This window comes from Plecotus auritus, assembly GCF_963455305.1.
Source record: "Plecotus auritus genome assembly, chromosome: 8".
NCBI classification, from domain to species: domain Eukaryota; kingdom Metazoa; phylum Chordata; class Mammalia; order Chiroptera; family Vespertilionidae; genus Plecotus; species Plecotus auritus.
In genome coordinates this window covers 108884956-108898768 of record NC_137782.1, presented here as the reverse complement: position 1 = coordinate 108898768, position 13813 = coordinate 108884956, and the positions used below count along the sequence as shown (strand labels likewise).

Here is a 13813-nt window from a genome sequence, read left to right as displayed (position 1 = left end):
AAGGGTCATGTGTTTGATACCTGGTCAAGAGCATGTACCTGGTTTACAGGCTTGATCCCCAGGCCTGGTCCAAGCACATGCAGAAGGCAACCAATCAATGCATTCCTCTCTTCCCCCCCCACTTCCTCCCTTCCTTCCACTCTCTCTAAAATCAATGGAATAAATATCCTTGGGTGAAGATTAACAAAAAAATTTTATTGAATCATCAAGAGATGCAAACAGGTCCCGCACATCCTTTACCCAACTTCCCCTAATGTGAGTCACTCCGTGATTTCTTACATGGAGAGTACCCCAAATCCTTAACTTGACCTCCAAAGCCCTTGGGATCTGCCAGTGTCCCTGCCACCCGCTAGAATTCCCTCACCGTGACCTTCTTGTAATTCTTCAACTGAGCAAGGATCTAGGCCTGCGTGGAGCTCTTTCTTCCCCAAGCCCTCTCACTTCTCTGCTCCAATAACTCTTCTTTATCATTTAGGCATCAGCTTAGCTACCCCTGACTTAGTGGGCCTTCCTCACCCACTCACTCCAAGGGAGGTCCCCTGGCACCCTCTCCTCTTCAGCCATAGCCCCTGCAATCTAGGATGTTTGTGTAGTCGAGAACGTTTAACTTCTATGCCTGACACCTCTAGACCCTACGAACAATATGATGAGAGCTTTCTCTATTTTGATTGTCACCCATGCCATGCCTGTCACCTGCACATGATAGGTGCTTCAGATTGAACCATGGAGCTGTCCATGTTGGTTCTGTTTCCATCAAGAAGGAAAGAAGCGCCCTAACCGGTTTGGCTCAGTGGATAGAGCGTCGGCCTGCGGACTCAAGGGTCCCAGGTTCGATTCCGGCCAAGGGCATGTACCTGGGTTGCAGGCACATCCCCAGTAGGGGGCGTGCAGGAGGCAGCTGATCGATGTCTCTCTCTCATCGATGTTTCTAACTCTCTATCCCTCTCTCTTCCTCTCTATAAAAAATCAATAAAATATATTAAAAAAAAAAAAGAAGGAAAGAAGCTGCATCTTCCTGGCACCCTCTGAATTCCAGCCCCTTCCCTCGCTCCCCTCCACACTCCAGCATCCACGAGCCTGTCCTGCGCTCATCCCAGTTACAAATAAGGGCACCTCATTTCTCCCTTGATTTTCCATCAGTCACAGACTGGGACTAGTAACTTATTTTTTTTATTTCTTTATTGATTAAGGTATTACATATGTGTCCTTATTCCCCCATTCCCCCCCACCCCCGACTCATGCCCTCACCCCCCTGTTGTCTGTGTCCATTGGTTAAGCTTATATGTATGCATACAAGTCCTTTGGTTGATCTCTCCCCTTTACCCCCACCCTCCCCTGCCTTCCCTCTAAGGTTTGATGGTCTGATCGATGTTTCTCTGTCTCTGGATCTGTTTTTGTTCATCAGTTTATGTTGTTCATTATATTCCATAAATGAGTGAGATCATGTGATATTTATCTTTCTCTGACTGGCTTATTTCACTTAGCATAATGCTCTCCAGTTCCATCCATGCTGTTGCAAATGGTAAGAATTCCTTCTTTTTTACTGCAGTGTAGTATTCCATTGTGTAGATGTACCACAGTTTTTTAATCCACTCATCTGCTGATGGGCACTTAGGCTGTTTCCAAATCTTAGCTATGGTAAATTGTGGTGCTATGAACATAGGGGTGCATATATCCTTCCTGATTGGTGTTTCTAGCTTCTTGGGATATATTCCTAGAAGTAGGATCGCAGGGTCAAATGGGAGTTCCATTTTTAGTTTTTTGAGGAAACTCCATACTGTTCTCCATAGTGGCTGCACCAGTCTGCATTCCCACCAGCAGTGCACAAGAGTTCCTTTTTCTCCGCATCCTCACCAGCACTTTTCGTTTGTTGATTTGTTGATGATAGCCATTCTGACAGGTGTGAGATGGTACCGCATTGTCATTTTGATTTGCATCTTTCGGATGATTAGTGACTTTGAGCATGTTTTCATATGTCTCTTGGCCTTCCTCCTGTCTTCTTTTGAAAAGTATCTATTTAGGTCCATTGCCCATTTTTTTATTGGGTTGTTTATCTCCCTTTTGTTAAGTTGTATGAGTTCCCTGTAAATGTTGGAGATTAAGCCCATATCAGTGATAACATTGGCAAATATGTTCTCCCATGCAATGGGCTTTCTTGTTGTTTTGTTGATGGTTTCTTTTGCTGTGCAAAAGCTTTTTATTTTGATGTACTCCCATTTGTTTATTTTCTCTTTAGTTTCCATTGCCCTAGGCGTGGTATCAGTGAAGAAATTCCTTCATCATATATCTGAGATTTTGCTGCCGGTGGATTCCTCTAGTATTTTTATGGTTTCCCGTCTTATGTTTAAGTCCTTTATCCATTTTGAGTTTATTTTTGTGTATGGTGTAAGTTGGTGGCCTAGTTTCATTTTTTTGCATGTATCTGTTCAATTTTCCCAACACCATTTATTGAAGAGACTGTCTTGACTCCATTGAATGTTCATGCCTCCTTTGTCGAATATTAATTGAGCATAGTGGCTTGGTTCGATTTCTGGGATCTCTATTCTATTCCATTGATCTATGTGTCTGTTCTTGTGCCAGTACCAGGCTGTTTTGAGAACAGTGGCTTTGTAATACAGCTTGATATCTGTTATTGAGATCCCACCTAGGATTGCTGCAGCTATTTGGGGTCTCTTTTTATTCCAGATGAATTTTTGGAAAGTTCGTTCTAGGTCTGTGAAATATGCCGTTGGTATTTTAATGGGGAGTGCATTGAATCTATAGATTGCTTTGGGTAGTATGGACATTTTAATGATATTGATTCTACCAATCCATGAACATGGTATGTTCTTCCATCTGTTTACATCTTTATCTCTTTTTTCAGTGTCCTGTAGTTTTCCGCATATAGGTCTTTTACCTCCTTAGTTAAGTTTATTCCTAGGTATCTTAATTTTTTTTTTTTTGGTATAATGGTAAATGGGCTTGATTTTTTTAGTCTCTCTTTCTGTAAGTTCATTATTGGTGTATAGAAATGCCATAGATTTCTTGGCGTTAATTTTGTATCCTGCTACATCGCCAAATTCATTTATTAAGGGGACTAGTAATTTATTTCACATACATTGAAACCTGGATTTCTGCTGCTTATGTCCCAAGCTCCAAGCTTTCTATAATAAAGACAGAAAGAAGCCATCTCTTGAAAAGAACCTGGAAAATGATTATTTCTGGCAGAAAACTTGTCTCAGAGCTTATGCTTCAGAGTCACTCGTGAATGCGTAAGGAACTTGGGAAAGATCAGCGAAGCGTTCCCTTCACCCTCTCCACTCCTTTGCTGAGAACTGGATGAGGAAAGTGACTAGCCGAGGTGATGATTCGGGAAGGGAGAAATATGGGTGCTGGAACACACAGCCCTTGCAAGAAGGAAATTGAGCAATCCACCTAGTTTATGCTGTGTCTTTCTTCAGGCTTCAGTTATGAGTCACCTAAGCAGTTTTTTCTCTGAGATTTAGTTCCAATGTTTATTTATTTTATTATTTTCAACAGTAAAAGAAAATAGTGTCCAAAAGCCAAAGTATACTTAAAAGAAGAGCAGAAAAAATAATGGCGGTCTCTGCTTTGGTATATGACATGCCATTTTAACTCAATGCCATAAAGCTTTTTTAAAGTTATTATTTAAAACTTTAACATATTCTCATCTGCTTTCTTGATGGATGATGAGCTGTCTCCATAAAGTTTTTAATGATGTAAAATAACTGCAAATTAAATAGCGCCATCAAATTCAGGCATTAAAAATTGTAGTGCAGGTGGCTGGTGGTGCTCCGTGCCACCGTGTTAAGTGTGTGGAAACATTGGTCATGCAGACAGATGGGAGAGTGAGGATCACAGAAGGCCATTGTCCAGCGCTGGTGGGATGCTGTGGCGCAGCCCAGGAGGGCCTTCTGGTACAGCGTCACGTCCATCTGCTGGAGGAAGGCGGCCCCTGTCCCGGGCCTTCGCTCGGCTCACATCAGAGCACTTGGCCGGCAGCCACCTGCGCGGTGTCCTCAGCAGGGACCGCCACCTGGAGGCACCACAGCAGAGTTGCTTGTTTTGTGCTTGTTTTTGCTTTTGTTTTTAAAATAATTTTCTCATAAGTTGCTCATCAACGGGCACTGTTTCCTTATCACAAAAGTCAGTGGGAAGAATTTGGAGGCAGGAGAGAAAAAAGTCAACAGACTTCTAAAATATTGGCAGCCCTGGCCAGGGGAAACGCAGACACCATGTTCGAGATGTCTGTTGACCTTCCAACCACATCGCTTAAGGTTTCTGTTATTCCTGGAAAAGTCCTGTGCCTTCTGTGGAGATGCGTTGAGCCTGAACTAATCATGCATACCACCTTTTCTTTGGGGAGCTCAGAATACATTTTGGTATATTTAGCCAAGCAGAGTCAGGAATAGGGAGTTAGGTTCTTTTCAAGTATAGCTGCCAAAAATGAAAGCATCTTGCTGAGCGATGGGGCCCTGGGGACGGTGGTGGCTGCCCTGCACCTGCCGGGCACTGCTTGTGCTGGCGCCTGGGCTGGCCCCCGAGAGCACAGAGAAGGAGGCAGGGGCATGGGAGGGGCGCCTGGTCTCAAAGGCCTCCTGAGGCTTTTCACCGCTTTCCCCGCCTCATTCTACTCCCTAAGGTGTCAGCAAGAGAGCGCCCTGTGGATATTCTTTCCCTTCATGACACTGGAACGCCCTGGCATTTGGCCCTTAATTCACAGGAATCCAGAGAAAAAAGAGGGGCGGTGACCCCATAAACTGTTCATTGGAGCCTGGGCATGGCTGGACAGCTCCCTCACCATCCCACTTAGAGTAGAAACAGCAGTTTGGAAGCTGCGTCTTGAGGCCCTGGCATAAACGAACGGTAAACCTCTCCCAGGATGGAAGACTTTCAGTGCCCAGGACAACAGAGCTTGTGTTTTTCCTCAATCGGTGGGGTGATGTCCCTGTGGGAGTTATCAAAGTTCCTGTTGTTGATTTGCTCTCAGTTCCTTTGCCAGGCCCAGAAGCTACATTCCCGGTGTCGCTCCTGCCAGGTTTCCTTCCGGCCTTTGCTGCGGTGTTTCTCCACAGAAACCCCTGTCCTTCTAAGGGGCCCGCTCCATTGGACCAGGGACCCTTCGGGCCTTGAAGAGGCTGTAGCATCCCTGGCCCCAGGCATTCATGCCAGTAGTGACCCCCTTGCTATGAACACACTGAAACACCCCTACTCAACCCCAGTGGCCTTGGTGTTTGGGCAAGAGGTGGCCCAGCTGAGAACTGCTGCTGGATTCCTGGCCGAGGAGGCCCTTGCTCCACCTTGCCGTCTGGAGCGACCAATGCCTCTTTCCCCTGAACACAACCCTCCTTGTTTTTGCAGCTTTGCTCAGATATTAGTGGGAAGGATCCCTGAATTGATTCATTCATTTGACATTTTCTCATCAGGAAGAGCCCGTGGCCCACCGGCCATGAGTTGTTACCAGCACCCACATGCCCACTTGCATGTTCATTCCCAAGCATCTTCAAGTCCTCCCTGGACCTCTGCTCTGACTTCCTGCCTAGGGACTGGGCTTTTCTAACACAGTGACTGCGCCTCCTGCCTTTGCTTTTATCCCCCCTGCAGCCTCCTGCAAGGGTCTCCGTGTGGTGGGAATTCAGCCAGCGCTGGGCTGACCGAGTGAGCCAAGACATGTGTGTGTGTCGCCAAGGGTGGATTCAGTTCTGTGACAGGGGTCAGGTTTCTGCCAGGTCGTGTTTTTCTCATCTGAAGATTCTGCCTGTCTGTCTGCCATCCACATGGAATGAGGAATAGCATGGGAAACATTCCAGAGCCCCCGTGTAAACTTGCCACGTGTCCTGGATGCAGTGAAAACGGGCCATGTGCACTTCTTATTTCTTGTGCACCCGAGTAAGCCTTGGTCCCACAGGCCATGCTGTGATCCCTCCCAATAATGACTTCGGAGATGTAGAATGAGTGTGCCCCTGCCTTCAGAGCTCAGCCACACGGGGCACATGGACGAACTAGGCTAAGCAGACAAAAGGCAGTGAGTACAAAATGGGGGAAATCTGATGGAGAAATGGAGGCCTTTAGTTTCGTTTTCTTTTTTTGTTTTATAGAACATTTCAAACACATAAAAAGTCTAGAATAATATAATGATCCCCAGCGTGCTTATCACCTTGTTTCAGCAGTTACCCACCCAAGGACATTGTTTTGTTTACATGTCCACCCACCCTCCCTTCCCTCCAAGTATATTGTTTTAAGGCAAATCGCAGATCCTGTAATGGTATCCATAAATATTTCAATATGAATCTCTAAAGACTCTTTTAAATTTTCACAAAATCATTGCCTAAAAACAAATCCATAATCTCATATCATCATCATATTTCTGTCAGCGTTCTGGGTTACAATTGTGGTGACTTTTTCAATAAATCAGAAAACTGGGTCAAAAGGTATACCTTCATTGGGAGAGATGCTATAAAGGAACCAAAACAAATCTTCCCCCCCGCCCCCTTACAGGGAAGTAGAATAAAGCAACAGGGAGTACAAATGAAATAGCTGGGGGGAGGGGGGGTGGTCTCCTGAGACCTGTCCAACCTCACCAGCCTGGCACTTCCCACCTCCCCACACTCGCCCCCTGGTGGCAGGGGGCCCTGCAAGGGCTTCAGTTAATTCCTCAGGAGTGTTCACTGCGTAACACGACAGAGCTCTTACTGTGTTACCTGTAGTTTAATATTCGGCCACAAGGCAAAAATGTGTGTGACAGGGGTTTTTGTAAGTGCTGATTGACCACGTAATTTGGAAGTGAGAATATTAAATTAACATCTCTGCCCTTTCTTCCACAGGCAGCCCAGGGAACCGCGCTCCACGCTCTGTCTGACAGGTACGTTTTGTCATTTTTATGAACTATAAATTGCTTTATGAAACATCGAGCCCTATTTATTGTAGCATATAATTCATAATCGGATTTTGTCCCTCAAGTGTCTGGGAGCTGGGGTGTTAAACGTTTTGCATGCTTGGATTTGTCATGCCCGTGTGGGTTTATTACTGCAAAAATCGCCTTGTTGTATTTCACAGGAAGTGTAGAGAGTCCCTTGTTGTTAGTGAAACAAGAGACAAGGAACTGGAGGGAAAGGCCTCAGTGCGCAGTAAATTCTGAACTTTGGAATTGTTTGCGATCTGAGCTCATTTTTCAGCAATAAGTACTTTATTTACTTTGAGATGTTTTCTTCAGACTTTTTCCATATCATTTCCCCGGGAGCTATCTGGCTTTTGATGAGATTCTCCCCTGAAATACCTTATGCATTCACCCAATTCACGGTCCTGAGTGCCTGGCTCTTCGCGCCACGTTTCGGCTCGTCTTCTGACTTGTATTATGAATGAGATCTATAAACCTAATCAACTGTCACTCAAACTGTGTTTCACATCTGGCTTTACTGTATCAAAATAGTTGAATGGGATCTATAGCTACTTTTGAGAGCAGATCAGGCCCTTTTTGTTGTTGGTTTTTTATTCTTTTCACTTGCTAAGGTTCTGTGTGTTGGGGGAGGGGTCAGGGAGCCGGCTGGCCTGCCCTGATGGGGCCCCGGATCTGGGGGGTGGTCCCCACTGGGGGGCGGGGCCCGCCAGGGCAAGGGGCCAGTACTTCTGGTCTCTGGTCATTCTGCCATTTCAGTCGCTGGGCTTTTATTATATAGGATAATAAAAGCATAATATGCTAATTAGACCAGATGACCTTATGGACGAAGCTGGGGCTGCGAGGGAAGCCTGGGTCCCAGGTGCCAGAGGAAAGGCCTACTCTTGCACGAGTTTCATGCATCGGGCCTCTAGTATTTCAATAAAGCTGTATATATAGATGCAAAATGTCATTATGACCTCTGGTAGAAGGAATCAAACCTATTTTAGGAAAGTATGGGATCCCTTTGAAGACCTGGTTGCAAGATACAATCAGAAATTAGGACTTCTTCCCAGAAGACACGTGGCCCTGTCCTGGCTAGAAAAGGTCCATGGTGGGGAGCAGTGCTATTCCCTTTGACTTTGTTCTGAAATGCCCTCCAACCCCTCCTGGTCAGGCCCTGGAGTCCATCAGCCAGTAAGTGAGCACCTGGGCCCCTGTTTGTTGTTGCCTAAGTGCAGAAGAACGTGAGAAGAAACAGCCCACTCCCTAGAGACAGAGGCTCCTGTTGTCACTACTCTCCTTACGAATTTATCTTCCCATGGAGTAGAGCATTTCCCCCTTAAATATAACAGTTTTTCTGTTCAAATTTGGGGGAACTTGGCTCATTTCAAAGTAATGAGTTTCTCCTCCTGCTGGCCTAGCAGCAGGTTGTCTGCAGCTACCTGCTCTGTGCTGCTCCTGTCCTGTGTCCCCTGGCTCGGGCCACACGCATAATTTCCATAAGTGAGAACCATCTGTAACTATTTGGAGATGCCATCGGAAACCCTCCTTCCCAATAAGGACGTAGAACATCGACTGAATTCTTGGACTCACATTTTCTAGGGTCTTAAGTTAGAGACTCAGCAACAGAAGTCATTTTCTACCGCCTTACCTAATCTGGGAGGAAACCAGTAATTTCTAGGAAATGGTCGGCATGACTCCTGGTCGGACCACAGACCAGGGTGGGGATGGAACTGAGTAAAGATTTGCCCCAGGTTCTGACTTTCCCGAGGTGGAGATCGAACCCAGTATCGCTGGCTACCCGTCGCCTGGTACTCACCTAGTACACATTCATTTACACCGACTATTCTGGTTTCTAAACTATTATTTTTCAGCATGTTAACCATCTCTTGATATAAAATTCCATATGAGGCAGCACTTTCATTTTTATCCCAGAAAAACAGGACACTTAAGGGGTGCGTCCTGAGTTCTGCACGTCCTGAGTTCTGCACGTCGAGTTGAACAGGGTGGCGCAGGCTGGCCCAGGTCATGGTGCACGGCTCCTCTCTCGCTGTCCTGCTAGTGCGCCTGCAGGGCCCGTCTCACTTCCATGTGGCTGCACAACCTCCTGGAGTGCCCGGGGCACAAGGACTTTTGGTAGGGGCTTAGCGCTGTTTTGTTTCAAGATGTGCAACTTGATGATGAAGTGGGTTTGGTTAGCTGGGTTTGGGGGATGTGTGTTTACAGAGCAGGAAGCCTGCTGTTGTTCTCTGCCTCCCGGGCAGGAAGCCTGCTTCCAAGGCGTTGAGGCGGGACCTGGTAAACCAGTGACAATGCGAAGGGGTGACATTTCTCTGTCCTTCTTAGGGACCGTAGCAGGCTCTGAGGTGTCAGAGGGGAGAGAGTATCCAAACATCTTTGGAAGGCCGGTCTCGCCTGTCTTTTCACCTCTCCGGTTTCCTGTTTTAAGCAGGCATTCTGGGAGATCGCAGATGTCTGGTAGCTCATATTGTATGCTTTGAAGTTGTGAGTCCATGGTAATCAAAGCACAGCCCTGGTATATGTGGTCAGCCCCACAGAAAACCTTTGGCCTTGCTTTGCTTGGCCTGAGCGATGAGCTTAATTTATGGTTCAGCCTGAACAGCCAGTGTGTCCACAGATGAACACAGGATCACAGTCACAAAGCAAATCTGACGTCCCCAACTTACACCCTGCCACCCGCACGACGGGAAGGGCCACGTGTAGGTGGGGTGGCCTGTTTTTCATTCTTTACTAGCATCAACTGTAGAGTGTTTCATCTGTTATACGCCACTGGGTGTCCGCTGGCATACCAAAGGCCTGGTGGTGCCCAAATAATGAAAAACCTCAGGAGACCAGGGCCAGACGAGGGGGCAAAATTCTCTGTATGGTAGACAAGCCAATTACAAGAAAACCTCAACTTGCAAAAAGACACAGTGCTTTCCACCTACTCCTTATCGTGTGTGCCTATTGGTGTTTTTTGTTCTTATGGATTTTGTGTTGGTGGGTAGAGAGGGGCAAGGAAAACCGGGATAAATGGGCCTGAGGCTTGCTTGTCCAGGTGAGCCCTGTGTGGACGCACTGCATGGAAAAGCATGCACCTTGGGAATGTGGGAAATATGCAAAGTGCCGGAGGAGAAGGAAGGATGTACGCAGCATACAAAGTCCTCTCGCTGTGATTCACTTCCCCTCTAAGCAGTAAATAGTAGAAAACTGTGGTGAAAAAAAAGGGCCCTGTGATTTATCAAGCCGAGCAGCTGCGCATTTGCAGGAGGCAGAGGTCCATCTTGAAGCCTGGGCAGGAGTGGGAGGCACGCGAGGACTCGGTGTCAATCACCCGGCGCCTCCGTGCTCCCAGAGGCAGGCCTCGAGCTCTGCAGCGGTGCTTTATGGCTGATCGGGAATTCATATTTCCTGCAAAACCTCAAGCACCATTTGCAGTAACTTGGGCTTTATAAAAACCGAGCCTAATTTCATCTGAATAAATCATGTTCAGCTACAAGTATGAGGAGCTGGGAAAAATGGTGCTCGACTTAAAAAAAAAAAAAAGGAATGAACAAAAAAGCCAACGTGAAAACAGTTGTTGAAGCACTGGCAGTTGGAGGGCACACGCAGCCCTGGTGAAATCGTGCATGTAATCATCTTCTGAAATGTCAGCCTGCCACGGCAGACATGCCTGCGTGTTTATAGCCTGGGAGATGCATCACCAGACTGTGCCCTGTCAGCCCATCTGGCAATATTTCAGCTCCAGGATCCATTTATATTGAAATCCAAACAACTACCATTGATTTATTCATTTATGCCACAAGTATTTATGGAGCGCATCCCTGGAGCCCAGCGGGCGAGCGCCGTGCGGTGCAGGGCTACGGGGAGACCAGGAGCAGCCACGCACCCTTCGGGGCTTCGTCATCCAGAGGGCCGCTGGCTCCCACATTTGCTGCTCTCAGCTTAGCTTCCTCAAGTCAGTCCCACCCATCGAATGTCCTCTTCCCGTTAGGGAGAAGAGGATGAAAGTAACTAAGTGAGGAATCGCATAAAGTGAAGAGGTTTTATCTCCCTGTGAGTCTGCATCTAAAAGCAGGACTGGACGTGTTCCTGAAGCAAGGCAGGGAGGACTTTTCAGAAAGTTCCACGTTTGGAACCTGGAAGATGCCCAGGAGGCACACTGTAGAAAAGTGTCAACCCTGAGACCCACAGCAGTCTCTAGTCTCCAGTGCCAGGGACTCTGTCATGACGTTCTTCTGGGATGCCGTGTAAATAAAGGCTTCCTACAGCGCTCACAAGCCCTGTCACATTGACAGCCACCTGTGACCAGCAAGAAGACTGAGCCTCAGAAGGTGACGGGACTCAGCCAAGGCCACTGGCAGCGAGCAGCAGAACTGGGACAGGCCTCCAGGCCCCCTGTCGTCTTCACTCAGTAGCAAAGCAGGCTGGGTTGGGGTCAGGGGCAGGCGACTCAGGCCACATATATTCTGAAAAAGACCTTTACTCAGTGTGCACTAAAACTGTCTTCAATTCTACTAATAATTATAATAATCGTAACATTCCATTCATAACTAAGGTGATCTTTTAATCCCTAGCACCTCGCACAGTTCCTAACAATTAGGAAAAACACGGTAAGTTATTTGATGAATGAAAGAGAACAATGAACATATGAATGACGGTTTTGTGGTTAAACAATGGTGACTATGGACTTAAATAGGAAACACTTTCCTGGAACTGGCTATTCCTGAGGCAGCAAACCACCTCAGGAGGCAGAGTCGGCCAGGCTCATCCCTGAGGGTCCAAGCAGGGCCCTGCCTACAGATGCCATATAATTGAGACGCTGTTCACTGCCACACACACCTGTCAGAAGGGCTGTCATCGATAAATCCACAGACAACAAGTGCTGTGAGGATTGGAGGGAAGGGAACCTTGCACACTGCTGGTGGGAATGCATTTGGTGCGGCCACTGTGGAAAGTCCTATGGAGTTACGTCAAAAAATTAAAAATGGAACTGCCTTAGGACCCAGCAACCCCGCTTCTGGGAATTTATCCAAAGAAACCTAAAACACTAACTGAAAGAATCTGCACACCCCTATGTTCATTGCAGCATTCATCACAATAGCCAAGATTTGGAAGCAACCCAAGTGCCCATCAGTAGATGAGTGGATAAAAAAAGCTGTGGTACATTTACACAATGGAATATTTCTCGGCTGTAAACAAGAAGGAAATCTTACCTTTTGCAACAGCCTGAATGGACCTGGAGAGCATTATGCTGAGTGCAATAAGCCAGTCAGAGAAAGACCAGTACCATAGGATTTCCCTCATGTGTGGGATCTAATCAACAAAATGAACTAACATGCAAAGTAAAGACAGACTGATAGGTAGAGAGTAGGCTGACAGCTGTTGGGGGATGGGTGGCTGGGAGTAGGATAGAGGGATTGAGAAAAAAAGAAAAAGAAAGAAAAAACTCATGGACATGGACGACAATGTGGTGATTGCCAGGAAGAGGAGGGGTGGGGGAGGTACAGAAGGAATGGGGGGATAAATGGTGATGGACAGAGACTTGACTTGGGGTGATGGACACACGATACAGTATGTAGATGATGTGTTGTAGAGTTGTGCACCTGAAACCTGTGTAATTTTGTTAACCACTGTCACACCAGTAAATTCAATTTAAAAAATTAGTTCAAAAGTAGGTAAGAAAGGCTTTTTAAAAAATTTCAAAGGATTGAAATCACCCTGTGCAATTAGATTAGAGTGGATTAAATTAGAAATAATGATAGAAGAGAACACGTGATGCCATTGAGAGCTCTCTGCACCCAGAGGGAGTGAAGGCCATGATCTCCGGTCCCTCCCCCTCCTCATGCTTCACCCTGTCCAAGGACTTAAAATGCCCCCCATCTTTCTTTAAATATATGTTTATTGATTTCAGAGAGGAAGGGAGAGGGAGCGAGAGGTAGAAACATCAGTGATGAGAGAGAATCATTGATTGGCTGCTTCCTGCATGCCCCTCACTGGGGATCTAGTCCGCAACCTGGGCACATGCCCTGACTGGGAATCGAACAGTGACCTCCTGGTTCATAGTTCGACACTCAGCCACTGAGCCGTGCCAGCCGGGCAAACTGCCCCCATCTTATTTCCAACAATTATTTGTAACTAGAGGCCCGGTGCATGGATTCGTGCACCGGTGGGGTCCCTCAGCTTGGCCTGCAGAGATCAGGCCAAAACTGGCTCTGACATCCCCCGAGGGGTCCCAGATTGCAAGAGGGTGGTTCTCAGGTGATGAACTCCGGAATCGGGCTCCCTCCTATCTGGGTCCGGGGTGCGAGTGAAGCAGATTTAGGGCTGACAGTGCCTCAGCAGCAACCTAACCCATGGCCGATTCCACGAGGAATCAGGCTCCCCTCTACTGGTCGGAGCGTCTGCCCCCTGGTGGTCATTGCACATCATAGCTACCAGGCGAATGGTTAGATGGTTGCTTCAGCTTTTATATATAGAGATTCTTTCTGTCCTGCATTCATTTGATGCAGGTTCAGTTCTGAGCTCCTCCACTTGGCGAGGCATTGTGCTGGTCTCCATGAAAGACACACACATTCCTTACGATGGAGCCCACACTGAAGGAGCTGACAGTGGCCGAGGACATGTAGACATCCGCATAACCACTGTGTATTAAACGTGGACATGTGCCCTGACCAGTTTGGCTCAGTGGATGGAGCGTCTGCCTGCGGACTGCGGGTTTGGTTCCAGTCAGGGGCATGTGCCTTGGTTGCGGGCACATCCCCGGTGGGGGGTGTGTAGGAGGCAGCTGATTGATGTTTCTCTCTCATCGATGTTTCTGGCTCTCTATCCCTCTACCTTCCTCTCTGTAAAAAATCAATAAAATATATTTTTAAAAAAAAAAACAAAAAAAAAATGTGGACATGTGCACACAGCCCTAAGTCTACTACAGCAGCT

At 47.0% G+C, this 13813-nt stretch overlaps 1 protein-coding gene across 7 annotated transcripts in view; it reads left to right on the top strand.

Annotated features, from left to right (window-relative positions):
- The window catches only part of AFF3 (ALF transcription elongation factor 3), a 559583-nt gene that overhangs the window by 443854 nt on the left and 101916 nt on the right, over nucleotides 1-13813 (top strand). For all 7 annotated transcript variants that reach the window (XM_080683054.1, XM_080683052.1, XM_080683058.1 and 4 more), the window contains one exon: nucleotides 6825-6862. In XM_080683054.1, coding sequence (XP_080539180.1) covers nucleotides 6825-6862 — 38 coding nt within the window. The remainder of the gene's footprint in view (nucleotides 1-6824; nucleotides 6863-13813) is intronic.